The sequence below is a fragment of the Lathyrus oleraceus genome, chromosome 5, assembly GCF_024323335.1.
Source record: "Lathyrus oleraceus cultivar Zhongwan6 chromosome 5, CAAS_Psat_ZW6_1.0, whole genome shotgun sequence".
Classification (NCBI taxonomy): domain Eukaryota; kingdom Viridiplantae; phylum Streptophyta; class Magnoliopsida; order Fabales; family Fabaceae; genus Lathyrus; species Lathyrus oleraceus.
This window is the reverse complement of record NC_066583.1, coordinates 255,493,926-255,513,206: the sequence shown is the minus strand read 5'-3', so window position 1 is coordinate 255,513,206 and position 19,281 is coordinate 255,493,926. Positions and strand designations below refer to the sequence as shown.

The 19,281-nt window shown below is 36.2% G+C and overlaps 1 protein-coding gene and 1 long non-coding RNA gene across 3 annotated transcripts in view; one reads left to right on the top strand and one right to left on the bottom strand.

Annotated features, from left to right (window-relative positions):
• Window positions 1-19,281, bottom strand: part of LOC127083628 (uncharacterized) — a 53,720-nt gene that overhangs the window by 19,040 nt on the left and 15,399 nt on the right. The gene's annotated exons all lie outside the window — the stretch shown is intronic.
• LOC127083627 (serine/threonine-protein kinase ATM) overlaps window positions 1-19,281 on the top strand; it is an 85,164-nt gene that overhangs the window by 58,315 nt on the left and 7,568 nt on the right. The window contains exons 40-64 of one of the 2 annotated variants that reach the window (XM_051023946.1): window positions 390-611; window positions 1,086-1,157; window positions 1,764-1,833; window positions 2,723-2,798; window positions 2,925-3,048; window positions 3,987-4,124; window positions 5,697-5,813; window positions 5,938-5,985; window positions 6,105-6,209; window positions 6,444-6,530; window positions 6,755-7,182; window positions 7,826-7,892; window positions 7,965-8,039; window positions 15,130-15,252; window positions 15,475-15,639; window positions 16,075-16,173; window positions 17,348-17,499; window positions 17,598-17,799; window positions 17,883-17,930; window positions 18,015-18,098; window positions 18,234-18,317; window positions 18,437-18,517; window positions 18,607-18,696; window positions 18,784-18,846; window positions 19,107-19,247. In XM_051023946.1, the coding sequence (XP_050879903.1) occupies window positions 390-611; window positions 1,086-1,157; window positions 1,764-1,833; window positions 2,723-2,798; window positions 2,925-3,048; window positions 3,987-4,124; window positions 5,697-5,813; window positions 5,938-5,985; window positions 6,105-6,209; window positions 6,444-6,530; window positions 6,755-7,182; window positions 7,826-7,892; window positions 7,965-8,039; window positions 15,130-15,252; window positions 15,475-15,639; window positions 16,075-16,173; window positions 17,348-17,499; window positions 17,598-17,799; window positions 17,883-17,930; window positions 18,015-18,098; window positions 18,234-18,317; window positions 18,437-18,517; window positions 18,607-18,696; window positions 18,784-18,846; window positions 19,107-19,247 (2,961 nt within the window). Of the gene's footprint in view, window positions 1-389; window positions 612-1,085; window positions 1,158-1,763; window positions 1,834-2,680; window positions 2,799-2,924; window positions 3,049-3,986; window positions 4,125-5,696; window positions 5,814-5,937; window positions 5,986-6,104; window positions 6,210-6,443; window positions 6,531-6,754; window positions 7,183-7,825; window positions 7,893-7,964; window positions 8,040-15,129; window positions 15,253-15,474; window positions 15,640-16,074; window positions 16,174-17,347; window positions 17,500-17,597; window positions 17,800-17,882; window positions 17,931-18,014; window positions 18,099-18,233; window positions 18,318-18,436; window positions 18,518-18,606; window positions 18,697-18,783; window positions 18,847-19,106; window positions 19,248-19,281 lie in introns of both variants that reach the window. The other variant, XM_051023945.1, reaches the window with a different exon arrangement.

The following is a 19,281-nucleotide window of genomic DNA, read 5'->3' as shown; positions in this document are numbered from 1 at the left end:
CCTCAATGATTAACTTTTGACGAATGCGGGGATTGCTTAACACATTCTTTACTACTGGTAGAAATTCTCGTAGGCTACAAAAGTTCCACTCCCTTTTTGGTGGCTATGATTTGAAAGACAGCTATTTATCTCGTAGCTTGCTGACTAGCATCACTCTTTGTTTGGAATCAAGTTATCTTTTAACTTTTATAGTTCGAATTTCCACATAATTATTAGACGAAGAGAAATAACTAAATATTAAGTACAACTTATATTTTAAAATAAATGTAATCAAACTATCATTGATTAATTAACTTTTAGTAACTAAATTATCATGTTAAATTGTGTGCTTGTCAAATTGATTATATCCCTTTTCGTAAAGAACTTTCATTGAAGCTGCACTGCTGCAGGTTGGTGCTGGAGACCCACACTCTGTTGTTTTCCATCTTCCAGGCAAGAGTACTCATATACATCCAAGCAAATCAATTGATAACTGCAGTGTAGGGGAAACCAGTTACAACATAGATGTGTGCATATCTGAAGAACTTCTAGTTGTCCTTATGAAATTATTAATGAAGTATCTGATGGATGATTCAGTGAAAATTGTTGATATGGCCTCACAAACTCTACGTGTAAGTGTATTTCACTAGTAACCTTTGAAGAAAGTCATTGATTTTCTTGATTCTATTTTTGTACTTAAATGTAAAATTAAACGAGATACACTTATGGAGATGGCTGTATGCTTGTTTTTATTCCGAGACCCTTGGCATTTGGAAGCTGCATCAGACCCCCAACAAGTCAAAGTTGTGACAGGTGGAGCTACTTAAGAAAACAAAGCTCTTCCGGTGCTTAATTTTTCAATTCACAAGACGCAAACCTAATAATTTGGGCAAGGGGAATCAAGATTTTGTCCCCTGGACCAATATATGTTGGTTATACCTGTGATTTTTCGCAAACTGTTTATGAAGTTGTGCCTTATTTATATACTACTTCTGAAAATATATTAAATGTTTATTATTTTATGTGCTTTGTACGTGTGATGATTAATTGCACCTGAATCCTTGCTTCTTATTATGATTAATTGCATCATTGGCTTGGATTTACAGGGAATTCTTTCGACTGAAAGAGGCCAAAAAGCTTTACAGTCATTTGATTCTTACCAAAAGTCTCTCGTCGAGGTAATATTTTAATTCACACAAAAAAACTCATCAACTTTATTTTTATTTTCTTTTGGAATTTTCAAGACTTGAATAAGTTGAAAGTATCTGATTGTGGTGGTGCGCAAGTTGGGACATGGAAGTGGTTAGGAGATTTGGAATTTGCAGGAATGACAACCTTTTCCTAAAAGTTACTGACCATGAAAGGAGGATTTCCTTCTCATTTATACCACTTTCCTAAACTTAAACTTAAGAAGGAGTTTTTTTTTCAAGCAAAAAGTTAAAGTGAAGCAAAACGTGAAGGCACAGACATCCCAACTAAGTTGGCACCCCAGCACCCACAACCAAACTGCTCAACACCAAATATTATTTTAAAAAAAGCTTTCAGAGTGGAGGTGTGAACTCATTGTGGATGGGATTATTAGGCCTCAGATTGGAGGTGTCTTCAAGTGAAAATTGAACTTATTGGGAGTGGCTGATTTCACCGGCCAAAGAAAGCACTGCTTCTATTTTTGGCGTTCACTTTTCTGCATTTATTCTTTGTTATCAGGCTTGGTTTTTTGAATTCTCATACCATTTCTATTTTGATATTAGTACCTATCATATGATAATTTTGTATTATTGCAGATACACTCCAAAGGTGTTAATATCGAACTTGTGGAAAATTTCCTTTTGGATTTGGATAGGAAGTCAAAAGGTAAAATAACCAGTTTCTGTTCATCTATTACATGAATCTTAATATGTTTTAGGAGTGCTTGTAGAACTGGCTTTATGTGAATGTGAATGACATTATGCCTGTAATCTTCTGGTTTAAGGAGACATCTGTGTGGGTTGATTCTTATCATCCCTATCATTTTTCTTTTCCATCCTTAATGTAATATATATCACAACACTACTTGAAATGGCTGGAAATGACATATTTTGCATTTTGACGATGTAGCATTAGGCTCTTAGGAGGGTGAACTGAAGTGAATGCCAGTTAGTTTTACCTAATTTCTGGCTGCCAGTTCGGCAGTTCCATGAACTGTATGCAATCACTTGCATGACGATTTTTATGGTAACCCTTAAATGAGACTCTAAATAATAGTCTCCCGAGAAATCATAAGTGATATGTTGTTATACAAAATTTATAGTACTAATTCTCATACACTAATGCAAATCATGAAACATAAAGAAACTTGCTAAATTATAAATCTGAAGCGATGTTTAATTAACAACTAAGTCTGACCTACGTGTTTGAAGGACAAAGGAGTCCCCAATCAGATAAGTAGAGCGAAATCACAAGCTACCTCTCCATTTTGTTTTGTAAATTTTATGACTACAATTTTATGAGTTTAGAACTCCTTTAGCAAAAATGTATACATCAAAAACTTGACAAGTGATGGGGATTGACATTCTTTATATTTTTATATTGGGCCTAATTCATTCTTTCAAAACTTCCTTGTAAGGTGATTGGCGACATACTTCATAAACACTTTTCAAACCATATCTCTTTTCAATGTGGGATTAAAATTTAACACTGCAACAATTATCATTTATTTCAGTTGAAAAAATTTCATTGGAGAAGTCTACTGTTTGGTTGACAGATGGTAAATCTTTTGAGACGTGGGTTTGCCCTTTGGTGTATTCACTTATTGTCTACTGTAATGACGTGGTACTAAGGTATTATGGTGCTACATTACTAAATAAACGTTGAATCTTAAAATCCACTAGCTTTTAGCTAGTAGCTTGCCTTTATCTTGCTCTCTCCCCTTTTCATCACTCATCTTCTTAGGACACTGCTTCCAGATTATGCCAAGATATGGTACTGTTGAAAGCTGAAGCTGCCGAGCTTCTTTTGCCAAGTATATTTGTCAACATTGCTGCGAGGAAGGATATGGAGATTGATCTTCACAAATTAATTTCTTTGCAGGTCATATTCTATAGATGGAAACTCTGCCCCTTTTCTCCTTTATTTGTTTCATTTATTTTTAGAGCTATTAATTCTGTCGTTTAGTAATATTGAAAATGATGATATAAATCTGATGGCACCACCGGTCTACTACCTGAATTGTTGGACAAAGTTATTAAGCTTATTATTTTTGCTTCTGCGAATGCATTTCTTTCTAGATGGTGTGAAAATACATTATAAATATATCTTGATATTAAGTCCCCAAGATACAGGGACAGTGCTAAGTCATATGTAGCTATGAATCTACTCTGAGGAAAATAAGCATATCAGCAAAAGCATGAGGAAAGAAATCAATACAATCAACGCTTTCTTAAAGCCAGAGCATATACATTATATGTATCCAATTTGTTGCACATATTGAATACTGTAGGCCCTTGAAAGGATTTGGTGCAGATGTCAATAGTTGACCATTAGGACATGCTAAAGAAACAAGAGGGTTTGCTATTAATGTAATAACATGTACTAGAATCCAAAATCCAAGACCCTACATATGTAGTATGAGAAATACCAGTAGCTGAGGAAGAGACTGACATAGGAAGAGACTGACATAGCAAACTATAACAATCTAATTGCAAAAAACATGGTTGGGTGATTCAACCATGATAATTAGAGGCATTGCTAGGTGTGTCCCTTCAATGCATATATCTTTGGAGCTATTGTCACAATTAGTTTTCTTATTGCATCAAAAGGAAAAAAAAGATTAGTTTCACTATTTAATTTAGATAAGTGTCAAAGCTTAGTCTTTTGTTTCATAATAATAAAACTAGAATCATGACTCAAAGCAATTGTTATTTCTCTTCCTCCTTATCGAAAGCCAACTTCAACATGTACCTTAAAAATAAATTCAAGTTTATTTTGTTTTCTACAAGTTGACATGATGTGTTTGTTGAACTTTGCAGTTGAAGGAGCATATATTTGTTAAGTCAAATAAGATGATCAAATCAATTCAAGTGATTTTGAATTGCCTTAATGAACTTCGTGTTTGTTATGTCATGGAAAGATCTTCACTTGTGCCATCAAGGCATGATGTGTCCAAGGTGAATATAATTTGCATTCCCTATTTTAATCTTATGATATTTTATCCTTTTTGTTAGTAAGTTTGATAATTTTACAATGCTAGAGGTGGGTTAGCTTTAGTGTACTGTGGCTCGAACTCAAACAGATAAACCTTGCACCTAGATCATTTTAAATTAAATTTCTACAATAATTTTTAGAATTATGTAAACATGTAGATATTTTTGATTAATTGTTATTATTTCTAGAGTGTAGAACTTTTTAGGTTAGTGCTTATTCATTAGACATTCAATTTATTTGTTGTAATTCCATTATAAATATAAGTAGTGTAATATGAGTCGACATATACAATTTATAGAAATTACTAATAAAAAAATGAAATTTATAAAGTATTTCATGTAAAGACAAAAACATATTTACCTTTGAAGGGACCAAAAGTGTTGGATTAAGTTTATTGGGGACTAAACTTGATAGGAAATTTTTGTAGGGATCAATATTAGGATTTGTGCTAGACTTAATTCAATCTTAGAAAACCGACTTATAAAGTGAAGATTGTCTCCCACTTATAATCACATCGTCAGAATGTCAGATTGTGTCCCACTTAGTAACACTCTAGCGTAAGGGTCTTAGGTGTTTTATGCAATACGAAAGCATCACTCAATGCAATCTTGCAGTGCATGAGATATGACCTAAACACGTGTTTATAAATGGTGGGTAGTACTCACCTTAAGCTCAACCGCATATTCTGAGAGAATTCATAATTATTTATTGAAATTCATTTCGTCAAAAGTATTTTAAGGGAAAAGATAACGAGAGACATATGGTGAAACCTATGTGTTAAAACATATTGGAAACTGAATAATACTCTGACAAAATTATTAAGCAAGGTCACATCAAAAGCATTTTTGGTACATATATATACCTTAGGGTCTTGCTAACGAGTGCCCCACAGGCACTATTTAAGGATTCCAAATAAAGAAAATATTCTACAAAAAAGAACAATTTCAATTTCCAAAGTATTACATACGCTCATTTCCAAGAAAACCTCGCTATTTTAAGGCCTTAAAGAGTGCCCTGGGGCACTTGTTAGCATTTCTCTTCAATAACTTTTTAAGATCTTAGTTAAAACCAGTGTTATCAAATTGCGGCGCCATGGCCACTATGACTGATATACATGGAGGTTTTTGGGCTCGCCGCAATGGTAAATATCAGTCAATATTGCGGGGTTTTCCGCCATAATCCGCTATAACGGCTCCGCGAAGCAGCCAGTATGGCGGGATTTTGGTTCTCCGCCATGGACCGCCATCCGCCATCGATAACACTTGTTAAAACATGTGTTTGCTGGTCATTGGAATTAACAAAGCGAGTGGTGATATGATATATATAGATAAGTCCGCTCTAGTGAATATTTTCAATCTGTCTTTATGTGTTTGTTTCTGTTAAAAAAATTGATTTGAGACATGTCCATTACAACATGATTATCCCTCTAACTTTCCCAAAACTTAACCTCATGAAGTAATTGTTGTGTTCACTTTTTTTTACTGTCGCTTTGTCGGTTGGATGAGATAGGTGGTAACCGTGGTTTTGTTTTGCAGAATTCAAGAGCCCCAAATAATAGCTCAAAATCTCGGTCCACTCCTGCAAAGACGAGACAGAGACAATCTGCTGTTGTTTCTAGTGGCTTGGCAGAATCAACGTCTTCGTGGGAGAAAGTATTGTCATATTTGCAGTTTGCCTTCAACGAGTTCATTGTTTCATGAAGAATTTGAATCTAGAGGGTGCAATAGATTTGTTTCTAATTTAATTTAACACATTATTTTTTCTTATTTTTTCAAGGTTTATTGGCTTTCAGTTGATTATCTACTTGTTGCCAAGGCAGCAGTTGTAAGTGTCAGATTGTCTGCACTTTTTTTCTTTCCTTTCCACTTTAGTTTCGTATATTATCCTTTCTTATCCTTTATTGTTATATAAATTCTGACTACATGTGCTTCTTGTCCTATTAGAGTTGTGGATCATATTTTACATCAGTGATGTATGTGGAACATTGGTGCGAAGAGGAATTCAAAGCTTTGACTGTTGGAGGTCCAGATTTCTCTCACAACGAAATGGTAAGCTGTACTAAATATAAGCTGTACTAAATATTTTGATGTGATGTTTTTCCTTTTATTGACTTTAGACTATAATATATGTTGCACTATTTAAGTCATTTTGTTTTTATATAGGTAAAACTAGATGCTTGGGATAGATATACATTTGTAAACTGTTATTGAAGATTGCCTTGGTTCATGTTCATGTCTGTAACTAATGGCATCTTTTCTCTTTGTTGGCTTCCTTTATACCAGCTGCCTGCTCATATTGAAATACTCGTTTCAGCCGTCACTAGAATCAACGAACCTGATAGCTTATATGGAATTCTTCAGTGCCACAAGGTTAGTGAGCATGATCTCTCCTTGTTTTATTATCTCATATTTGAAGGGTGGAGTAATCTGTGAGCAAATAGTTTGACTAATTGGTGTACTGAATTTTACGTTGAATATAATTTTCGTATCTTCTTTGTAGATTTAGGCAGTTTTTTTTCCTTCATATTTCTATGCTATTTGTTTTGGTTTTAGCCTTATATGTTTTTTAATTTTATTTATATTGCCAATAATAGTTGACTTCTCAAGTTATCACATTTGAGCACGAGGGAAATTGGGGAAAGGCTCTTGAGTATTATGATTTGCAAGTTCAATCAGGTGTCTTATTACCAAAGGACAGCAGCTCAAGAAGTTTATCACTGGAACAAGCTGGAACAGCAAAATCTTCATATTTTGCCTCAGAGATTGAGATGAAGCAGGGAAGAGCTTACAAAGGATTGATTAGATCATTGCAACAAATTGGTTGCACACATGTGCTTGACATGTATTGTCAAGGGTTGACATCAAGCAAAGAAGAGCTTCAGTATGACAAGGAATTTGCTGAATTGCAGTATGAGTCAGCCTGGCGTGCTGGGAACTGGGATTTCTCTTTACCATGTGTAGGAACTAGTTTTCCTCCAACTCAAAATATTAAACGCGACCAATTCAATGAAAATTTGCACAGGTATTATGGTTAGCTTTTTTCTTTTATTGAGTTGAAGTTGAAAATTCTTGCTCAACATATAAAATATACAGTACATAAACCCTAAAACACACACATTAGAGCTTCTAGTGTTCCATGATAACTAGCATTTATTCAAATCCGCAAACAGGCATGGTGTGTTTGTTTTGTTAAACCTTGAAAAAAGTGTGAATAATTCCTTCATTCGTATTGGGTAAATATTATTCAGTTAATTTAATAAGTAATTAATTATCTGTTAATTGTGCTGTAGTGGAGCCTTGGGTCAGGAGACCAAATACTGTTTTTGTGTGAACTCAAACCCCTTTGTTTTTATTTGAACACAAACCTCATATTGCATTCCCAAACTAATACATAATGGCAATGTCAGTTGAGTATATAGTTTGTTGGCCATGGTTGATTCGTCATCATTGAATTTTTTTTTCCTTCTGTTAACCTAATGTATTAAACTTAAATTTTTACAGTAGAAGACTTTTACGAACCTCATTAACTATCCTTATTCCAAATCTCCTTTTTGGTGGTAATGAATGTATGTGTATGGGTAACTTGCAGATCTATGTAGAGCACATTACTAGTCATTTTGGAATGAATGAATGAATGTGTATTGTCTAATAATTTTAATATTCAGTTGTTTAAGGGCACTCCAGGAAGGTGATTTAAGTGATTTCCAGAGAAAACTGAGAGATTCAAAGCAGGTAATATTTGTTTCCTCTGTTGTGTTGATGTGCTTGAGGACTTCAGGCAATTGAAAATGTTGTGTGTTCTAGGAGCTTGTGTGGTCTGTTTCTCATGCAAGTGAAGAGAGCACTGAGTACATTTACTTGACTATCATCAGACTCCAGGTACCCGTTTATCCTAATTGTAGATCCCTAACATGATATCTTTTTCCACCGTTTATTCTAGTTGTAGATCTTTAACATGATATCTTTTGCCACTGTTTATCCAAAATGCAACTCAATTGTTCAACCTCTATGTTTGTCAGTAATAGAAGACCTTTGAATCTTGATATAACGATAGGCTAAGCACCAAAAACACAATGGAAGGGAAAAGAAGATAACCTTGAATGTACATCCTTATTCCTATCCAACCTTTTGAATCCGCGACCCCCTTAAGTATTTTGGGAAGATATTTGTCAGTTGATTGTTGGAACTAACAAATTCAGTGACAACTTCTTTAGAAAGGACTTCCTCCCGAACGAAATGACTATCAATCTCAATATATTTAGTTCTCTTATGAAACACTGGATTTTAGGCTATGTGTAGTGTTGCCTTGTTATCACGAAATTTCAAGTCATGAAGTTGTTTAATCCGAATGAGTTTATATGTGGCTGCATTCATAGCTTTATATTCAACCTCTGCACTAGACTTCACAACCATATTTTGCTTCTTTATCTTCCATGATATAAGATTTCCTTCAATAGACACAATACCGAAGTAGAATGCCTATCAATGGATGAATTTGCCCTGTATTGCAAACTCTGACTATATGAGTGCTTCTTTTGTCTTCATAAAACCATCCTTGTCTTAGGTTTCTTTTTGTTGATATTTATTAATATATAATATTAAATATATTTGTATATAGAATAGTCCCACATCGACTATATCATGTAATTAGTTGTAATTTCTCTATATATAATAAAGTCTCCGTAGTGCTTTTCAAAACACACGGTCTATTCAAATGTCTCTTAGTCTTTTGTATTTCAACATGGTATCCAAAGCCTACTGAGAGACAACCCTTGTACTTTACCCGGCTGACCCACTATCTTCCGGAGAGAAATTTTTGGCAAACCGTGTCATAATTCCGGTTTGCCTTCCATACACTATCATGAATCATTCCGACATCAGTTTTCAAAATTCTCCAGTCACCACCGCACTTCCGCCGCCGTCGCTATTGTTCCCGACGATCTTCCAGCAAAGTCAATCCTGACAATTTTTTCATCGCCCCACTCTCCATAGTGCAATTGTTTCAGATCCTTTTTCATCTGGTTCGTGTGATACTTTCTCTCTTTAGATACTCATGACCACTCCTAATAACTTTACGCCAAACTACGATGATTTACTTAGGTGGTATCAGAATTATCAGAACTTAGATTCTACTGTTTCGGTAGCACACTGATAATTCATCTGCTTCTCTCTCAATCATCTTCTCTTGGACCTTGGGTCCTTGATTCTGGTGCGTCTGATCATGTTACCGGTTATAAAAATCTTTTATCTTCCCTCTCTACATCTGGTTCCTTACCTACTATAACTTCTGCCAATGTTCTCAAACCCGATCCGAAGGGATTGGTATTGTTCAAATTCTACCTTCTCTCTCTGTTACTTATGTCCTCTATGTACCTAATTGTCCATTTAATTTACATTCAGTCAGTCGTTTAACTCGTTCTCACGACTGTAGTGCCACTTTCACTAACAATAATGTTACCCTGTAGGATCAAAGTTCGGGACGGACGATTGGCGTCGGATGTGAGTCTTAAGGCCTTTATTGCCTCTCAGTTTCATCTCAGACATGCTCAGCCAAAGATTCTCCACTCACTATTCATTCTCAGTTAGGTCATCCCAGTCTTTCTAAACTACATAACTTGGTGCCAAATTTATCGAAGGTATCTAATTTACATTGTGAGTCGTGTCAGTTAGGGAAACACACTCGTGGTCAGTTTTCCAATCGAGTCAATAAACGAGCTTCGTCCCCTTTTGCTTTAGTTCACACTGATGTTTGGGGTCCCTCGCGTACTGTCTCTACTCTTGAGTCTAGGTAGTCACCTTTATTGATGATTTTTCACGTTGCATGTGGTTATTTTTAATGAAGAATAGATCTGAATTATTTTCTATCTTTGAACAATTCTATCAAGAAAGAAGAACTCAATTCGGTGTGTTTATCCGTACCTTAAGAAGTCACAATGCCCGTGAATATTTATCCCAACAATTTCAAAATTTATGTCACGCAATGGTATTCTCCATCAAACATACTACCCTCACACACCTCAACAAAATGGGGTAGAAACCTCTCAGACCCTACTTCTCCATGGTAATGTTCCACTTCGATTTTGAGGGGATGTTGTGCTAATGACATGTTATCTTATAAATCGCATGCCCTCATTTGTCCTTAATAATAAAATCCCTCATTCAATCCTTTTTCTTAATTTCCCACTTCACCCAATTCCTCCCCGAGTCTTCGGATCCACATTTCCTGTACACAATGTCTCTCCTGGTCTTGATAAACTATCAGCTCGATCACTAAAGTGTGTCTTTCTTGGTTATCATCGATCCCAAAAAGGTTATCGTTGTTATTCACATACTCTATAACAATACCTCATATCGGTCGATGTTACCTTCTTCGAGTCTGTTCCATATTTCGAGTCCAGTCACGTAACTCTAGAACCCATTCAAGAAAATACATTCACACCTTTTCTGGTAGTTATTAATGTCCCGCCTACCATTATCCCCCAACAGTCTATGGCTCCTGACCCCCCCATTTCTCGACCACTTCAAACATATCAGCGTCGTCACCCAACGCATGTCGTTCCTGTCCCTGAGGTCATACTTGTCCTTGAGGTCATTGCAGACTCTCCTCCGACGCCTCCGCCATCACCGGATCCGATCCTGTAACCTGAGTCCGATCTTCCAATTGCCCTTCGAAAAGGTATACGTCAAACGCAAAATCCTTCTCCACATTATATTGATTTATGTTATCAGCGTCTTTCCCCTTTGCAGTATAATTGTTTGTCTTCTGTTTCTATTCCTAAAACTCCAAGTGAAGCTTTATCTCACCCTGAGTGGAGGCAAACAATGATTGATGAAATGTGTGCTCTTCAAAGTAGTAGTACCTGGGAACTGGTTCCTCTATCCCCTAGGAAATCTTTAGTAGGTTGTCGTTGACTTTATACAGTGAAGGTTGGTCCAGATGGTAAGATTGATCAATTTAAAGCTCGTTTGGTAGCCAAAGGATACACTCAGATTTTTGGATTGGATTACAGTGATACCTTCTCGTCTGTAGTCAAGATGGCATCTGTGAGACTTCTTTTAGCCATTGCAGCCATTCGACATTGGCCTCTTCATCAACTTGATATCAAAAATGCTTTTTTACATGGTGATCTTGAAGAGGAAGTATATATGGAGCAACAACCTGGGTTTGTTGCTCAGGGGGAGTCATCGAATATGGTGTGTAGGTTACACATGTCTCTTTATAGTCTTAAGCAATCTCCGAGAGCTTGGTTTGACAGATTCAACACTGTAGTACAACAGTTTGGTATGGTCCGTAGTGAAGCTGACCATTCTGTTTTTTATCGTCACTCAACCCAAGGGTGTATTTATCTTATTGTGTATGTAAATTATATTGTCATAACTGGTAGTGATCAGTAGGGCATACTCCAGTTAAAACAACATCTCTTGAATCAATTTCAAACAAAAGATTTTGGTAAACTCCGCTATTTCTTGGGTATTGAGGTAACCCAATCTAAAGATGGTTTGGTGATTTCTCAGCGGAAATATGCTATGGATATTTTGGAAGAAACAGGTTTTGTTGAATGCTAAACCAGCTGATACTCCTTTGGATCCAAGTGTCAAACTACTATCCAATCAGGGGGAGCCTCTATCTGAGTCAGGAAGGTATAAAAGATTGGTTTGAAAGTTGAATTATCTCACAGTCACTCGTCCAGACATTTCTTTTGCAATTAGTGTGGTAAGTCCGTTCTTAAATTCCCCTTGTCAGGAACACATGGATGATGTTATCCGGATTCTGAGATACATCAAATGTCCACAGGAAAAGGTCCAGTGTATGAAGATAAATGACATATTCAGATAGTTGGATACTCTGATGCTGATTGGGGAGGGTCACCAATTGATAGACGATTCACCTCTGGGTATTGTGTACTTGTTGGAGGAAACCTTATATCCTGGAAAAATAAGAAACAAAATGTAATTGCAAGATCAAGCACCGAGGCAGAGTATAGGACCATGGCAATGGCAACATGTGAACTTATTTGGTTAAAACAATTGCTTAAGGAACTTCAAATTGAAGAAGAAAAACCAATGACACTTATTTGTAATAATCAAGTTGCATTGCACATTGCTTCAAATCCAGTCTTCCATGAGAGGATCTGTCACTTTGTCAGAGAGAAGATCGAGTCAGGTGACATCGTCACAAGCTTTGTCAACTCTAATGATCAATTGGCAGACGTGTTTACAAAATCCCTACGAAGTCCCAAAACTAATTATATATGTAACAAACTTGGTGCATTTGACTTATATGATCAAGTTTGAGGGGGAGTGTTGATATTTATAAAGTGTTAAGAATATTTGTATATAGAATAGTCCCACATCGACTATATCATGTAATTAGTTGTAATCTCTCTATATATAATAAAGTCTCCGTAGTGCTTTTCAAAACACACAGTTTATTCAAATTTCTCTTAGTCTCTTGTATTTCAACACTTTTAATGTACCTCTTAGAATTCAAATTACTGCATCGTAGTGATTCTTTTGAGTAGATTGCATAAATTGAATTACCACTCCATCTGCAAACGAAATAGTAAGTCTTAGAATTTGGATTGGGCCTAACCCATCCTTTTAAAATTAGGTTGTAAGGTGAGAATTGCCCACACTTTTAAAAACAACACAAACCATCTTTCTAAGCAATGTGAGACTAAATCCACCCATTTTTAAATCCAACACAATGAAGTTGTTGGAGGCTGCAACAAAGACGATCCAAATGCTGCAATTTAGTCGACTAGGGGTGGACTATAAAGAAGGAAAAAAATCCAACACCCCCCTCAGGCTCGGACCTCAATGAGGCCGAAGTGTGGATGGTGTGGGAGGCCCAATAAATAATTTAGGATAGACTATGATAACATTTCAGAATGTGTGGGTTGGACCTAACTCATCCCTACAAAATTGGTTTGTAAGGTGTGAAAATTCCAACAGTAAGGTAGATGAGTTTTCAAACCAATCTTCGGTATCTTTTATGATCAGAATAACACTCTCACCGATTGAGTAGAAATTTCTGATTTGGACGTGATTCACTTGGTCTTTCAGTGCCTTCCAACCCACTATTCGGAACATGTGGGCGCCGCCGCTAGTATGTAATGAGTGGTCTTTGAGATGGCGTGGGGGAAGGATTATTTGGAGTAGAATCTGTAGTTGAAACTAATTCCTGCAAAGGAGAGAATGATGGACCAAAGTAGGAAATAAGAAAAACGTCTTGAATGGTATTTGATTCAATAGACGATGGTAGAAAATATGGTTTTTCTTCGAAGATGTTTCATTTGCATAAACATAATAACAATTGTGAATTGGAGAGTAACAACGACATCCTTTATGCAATTTAGAATATCCAAGAAAAATACATTAAATGGCTCGTGGAGACAACTTATCTAAACTTTTAGAAAACACGTGAGCGGCATGAAACAAAGATTCTTTTGGAAATAAGATGGAGTGAGGTACTTTGTTATATAGAGAGGAAGAGGGCATCTGCTTAATCAAAACACAAGCTTTTAAAATTGCCTTACCCCAATGACGAACATGTAAGTTTCCATGAAGTAACAATGTTCGAGCAGTCTTAACAAGGTGTCTGTTTTTCCTTTCAACTATGCCATTCTGTTTAGGGGTATGAAGGCTGGAAGATTGATAGAGAATTCTCTGTGATGTCAAAAAGGAAGTAATAGCTAAAGAGAAATATTCCTTTGCATTACCACTTCTAAGAATAAAAATTGTCTAACCAAATTAGGTCTTAATTTCATGAACAAAAAGAAGTGAAGATGGGCAAAATTTCAGTTTGTTCTCTCATTGAGAAAACCTAAGTACATCTAGAAAATTCATCAATAAAGGTAACAAAATATATATAACCCATTGAAGGTTGAGACGACTAGCGCCCCATTTATCTGAATGAATAACTGAAAACAGTGAATCACACGACTTTCGACTTGTCTAACAAAAGGGGATCAAACATGTTTTCTAATTGACTTGACTTGCATGACATGGTTTTTTACTTTTTCAAGACTTGGAACCATTATTTTCAGTTTGGACAAGTAAGGATGTCCTAATCGTTCATGAATAAGTTTCGGTGAGGCGCGGCTCTGCAAATCCAAGAAGAATCAGACTAGAGATAGTAAAGACCATGTGATTCATGTCCCACGCCAATCATCCGACCTGTATCACGCTCTTGTATAACAAACGAGTCAGCGTCAAAGGTTAGTGAACAATTGTGAGAACGAGTAAGTTGGCTGAGCGAATTCAAATTGAAAGAACTACCGGGTATAAACAAGACAGAGTTTAAGGATAGAGAAGTAGTGAATTCCTCAGTTACAAACTACATTATAATATGAATGGCTAAAGGAGAAAGTACTAGGGGATTGGAATGGAGTACAGCTCCTTACAAGACGAAAGCAAATACTTTTTTATGGACACTAATCCTGCTGAGAGACAAACAGCTCCCCTGCTCAGCTAAACCTCTAGAATAGCTTTTGAAAATATATCATACCCTCCCTCTATGTCATCATTCTTTCTCCCTGTATGATTCCTGCATCCCTTTCCTCCACTCTCCAACTGCCATGGCGCGCCACTTTCTTCTTCTTTCGTAAACCTTCAAGATTTGTGAAAGCACATTTACGTTCTGCATTGCTCCCTTATCCCATCATTTTACCTCTCCTATTGATACACATTCGCTACGGGTCTGTTATTGCAGCAGCTTTCTTCATGTGGAATATGTATTTCTTGTTTCTTTTCTATTTTATCACCTAACCAAATGATTTGTAGAATTGTTTGAGAACGTGAAGTAATTTAAATTGATGATGATCTTCATTAGTACTAGAAATGTGTAGAATTTTAATATATAAAACACATTTTAATTTTAAAAAAGCATATTTGATCCTTACACTTATTAAATAAATAAAATTAATGATTCTATTTTCCTTCTGTCTTCCATATGATCATTTGACAGATGCTTTATCATCTTGGCATGGCTTGGGATTTGCGCTGGAGAATTTGTCAAGATGATAGTAGAAAGTTTTCTGTTCAGAAGCGAAATGTGTCTCTTGAGCTTGTGATTCCTTCAATTGAACAGGTATATTTGTATCTGAGCCTTTCTTGACAATTGCATTTTTTTTTTAATATGTAAAGTATCTAGATGGATTTTATAGCTAAATTTAATCCATGTAACTAACCCCACCTATTTGGAAAATACTTGGTTATTGTTGCTATGGTATTCAGGCAGGAATTAGACAATCATTTTTCAGACTACTTATCATAAATTTTGATGCCTTGCACTGTTTATGTTGTCAAGTAGCTATCATGGCTGGATATGGATTGGTGCTCAATTTTGCAACGGACGCAGCTGCATATGAATTTGCTAGAACCATTTATACCATTTCGACGAGTTCTACTTCAAACTTTGAGTTGTAGAGATAATATGTTGCAACATCTTCTACAGTCTGCTACCACACTTCGGAAGGTATAAAATCATTGTTTAGCTTTGTTATGGGGATTGTGTTTTGCAATATCTTACGAAGTCTGCCACCATACCTCATAAGGTTTATAATCATTGTTGGAGTTAAAAAAATATCATTCTTGAGCCACTGATTTGCTACATGAGCTTTAGACATGGTTTTATTAGAATCACTTTGACCTATTGTTGAAGAATTCTATTGCTTGCGTCTTCCATTCGGATTAAAACTAAATTCACACTCATAAGGTAGGCCTTTGCATTGTTTGTCCACTTTTCCTGCTTAAGGGCTTCATCATGCGAGGGAGTTATAGATTTAATATCATTATTGAATCGGTGGGTCTGTAGCTAACTTAAGCTTTTACGTGAACTGATCCATATTACTATCATGATGTCATTCAGTCCCAAATTATTTTTCTTATTTTCTATTCACCATTTTTGCAGGGATCTAGGTTTTCTCAAGCAGCTGGTGCTTTGCATGAGTTTAAGTCTCTTTGTGTTGGAACCAAAGAGCAGCACTCATCTTTATATTGGCTTGGAAGGGTAAGAGAGCTGGCATGATTGTGTGTGTGTCTGGTGATAGACAATAACTTCTGTTCGTAGCAGAACAAATTGAATGAACCACATTGAAATGAAGACGAGCTTGAAGTATGATCATAAGTATAAAATCAAATAGTATTGAGGCTAATAATAATTACATATTTCAGCAGCCTAGTCAAGTTGGCGTAAAAATATCCGTTGGAAATTCTACTTTCATTGTGGTCCGTCCCCAGTCGCCTAATTGTTGTATTCGACTTGCCTTCATTGCAACCCCCAACACATTCATTTTGTTGGGTTGGAAAGGGTGGATTTAGTCTCACATTGATATGATCTTGTAGTGTTTATAAAGCTTTGGCTAAGAGAATTAGAATTTGACCTAACTCAACCTTATAAAACCGGATTGTAAGGGGAGGATTGCCACTTTATGTAATGTCTTTCCAAGCTATATCTCTAACGGTAGGAATTTACGCCTTCATTGCGGTACACCCCTATTCGCCTAAATTGTGGCCTTTGGCTTGCCTTTATTGCAACCTCCAACACCTTCATTGTGTTCGGTTTGAAGGGGTGAATTTAGTCCCACATCGCTTAGAGATATGGCCCGTGTTGTGTTTATAAGTAGGGGCAATCCTCACCTTACAAACCGGTTTTGTAGGGATTAGTTAGGCCGAACCCAAATCCTGAGATAGTATCAAAGCCTATCCTAGATCACTTGTTGGGCTTCCCGCATCGTCCACGCTTTGACCTCATTAAGGTCCGAGCGCGACGGGGGGTGTTGGAATTTCCGCCTTCATTGCAGTCCGCCCCCAGTCGCCTAAATTGCGACATTTGGGTTGGAATTTCCGCCTTCATTGCAGTCCGCCCCCAGTCGCCTAAATTGCGACATTTGGCTTGCCTTAAATGCAGCCTCCAACACCTTGATTGTGTTGGGTTTAAAGGGGCGGATTTAGTTCCACATTACTTAGAGATATGACGTGTGCTATGTTTATAAGTGGGAGCAATCCTCATCTTACAAGCCGGTTTTGTAGGGATGAGTTAGGCCCAACCCAAATTCTGAGACTAACCATTATGGGTCTATCCAAGCTTTATCTTGCTGAGACATTGCTTAAAAAGAAATCAGCAGTATTTCTGATTAAGAATTGGCATTAATATTACTGTTTTCTCTGCTTCTGAATGGCAGATTGAAGAAGCAAAGCTTTTTCGCGCTCAAGGTCAAAATGAGATGGCTATCAACCTTGGAATGTACATATCCCAAAATTATCAAAGTAATGAAGAGGCTTCAGATGTATATCGGTTGATTGGGAAGTGGCTGGCAGAGACTAGATCTAGCAAGTTAGTGGACAAACTTAATTTTGCAATGCTTAAATAATATATACTCTGTTGCTTGACTATGAGTTATTGTCTTCTCTTGTTTTTATTTAAACATGTAGCTCGAGAACAATTTTGGAGAAGTATTTGAAACCTGCAGTCTCTATTACTGAGGATGTGAAAACTGCGGATAAAAAGGCCATGGGACGGAGATGTCAAACTCATTTTCATCTTGCACATTATACTGATGCTCTATTTAGGAGCCATGAAGAAAGACTTAACTCTAATGAGTGGCAATCAGCAATGCGCTTAAGAAAGCATAAGGTACTTTTACTGATTGAAATAAAAAGACTTTAATTGTAAGCGACTGTAATTGATGTTGCTTATTATAACCATGTATTTTACAGACAGTAGAATTGGAAGCACTCATTAAAAGGTTAAGGAGTTCAACAAAGGTAGTTACTAACTTTTTCTTTGGTGCTTATATTCTTTGGTGCTTATATTCTTTAGTGCTCTAACACGAGTAGTACATAACATAGGGGGAGAAAACTGACTACACCATGAAAATCCAAGAACTACAAAAGCAAGTAGCCATGGATAAGGAAGAAGAACAGAAATTACAGGTATCTATTTTGTTTCAGCTGTTAGGAAGAAGTTTTTGTAATTCTGTCTGCAAAAAAATCACAAAATCTAATGAAGATATTCCTTAATTCCCAGTTTATAATATGTGCCATTTTCCCTGTCTTTCAACATCTCAGGATGACCGGGACAATTTTCTTAATCTGGCATTGGAGGGATATAAACATTGTTTAGTCATAGGTGACAAGTATGATGTGCGAGTGGTATGAAGTTGCTCTTAGTTTGTTTTGCTATTGATAGATTCATGCACATACACTTTATTTAAACAGTGCATGTGTTGCAAGGGGTTACAGTTTCATTTATCAAGTTTATTTGCTTTCAGGTGTTTCGAATTGTTTCCTTGTGGTTCAGTCTTTCTTCTAGAAAACATGTTGTAAATAGCATGCTTAGCACAATTGATGAGGTTTGTAGTATAAAACATTGGCAATCCTCCCCTTTTCAAAACTTGTATTTGTGGGTTTCTTGTGTTCACTGCATTGAGTCTGTTTGTAGGTTCAATCCTTCAAATTTATACCGTTAGTATACCAAATTGCTTCTAGAATGGGTAGCTCCAAGGATGGTCAAGGACCTCTTAATTTCCAGGTTATGGTTTCCCCTGTACTATACACTTCAAATGTTTTTCATATTTTGTTTCCTTTATGTAATGTAACATGAACATGTATCATGCAGTTTGCTTTGGTTTCTCTTGTGAAGAAAATGGCTATTGATCATCCATACCATACAGTACTTCAAGTACGTGCAAGTTATCTAACATCAAGCAAATATTTTGAATGCCTTTACAAATATATTTTATCCAGAAGTGAAATATCTGACACATGTATGATTATGGGAAACGCAAACCGAACCTTATTTTTTTTACCATATATTGATTTTCCAATTTGAAATTATATTTTCACTTATTTTCTTTTTCTTTTCAATATTTGAATTAATTTTATATATTTCTGTCTATTATTTATCCAATATTTTAAAAAAGTCATTATATGTTTACTTAGCTTCTGGCCCTGGCAAATGGTGACCGTATCAAGGATAAACAGCGTAGTAGAAGTTCATTTGTGATTGATATGGACAAGAAACATGCAGCAGAAAACCTGCTAAATGAGTTGTCATCTTATCATGGAGCAATCATACGACAAGTAACATCACTTTTTCTATATATTTTCCTCTCTT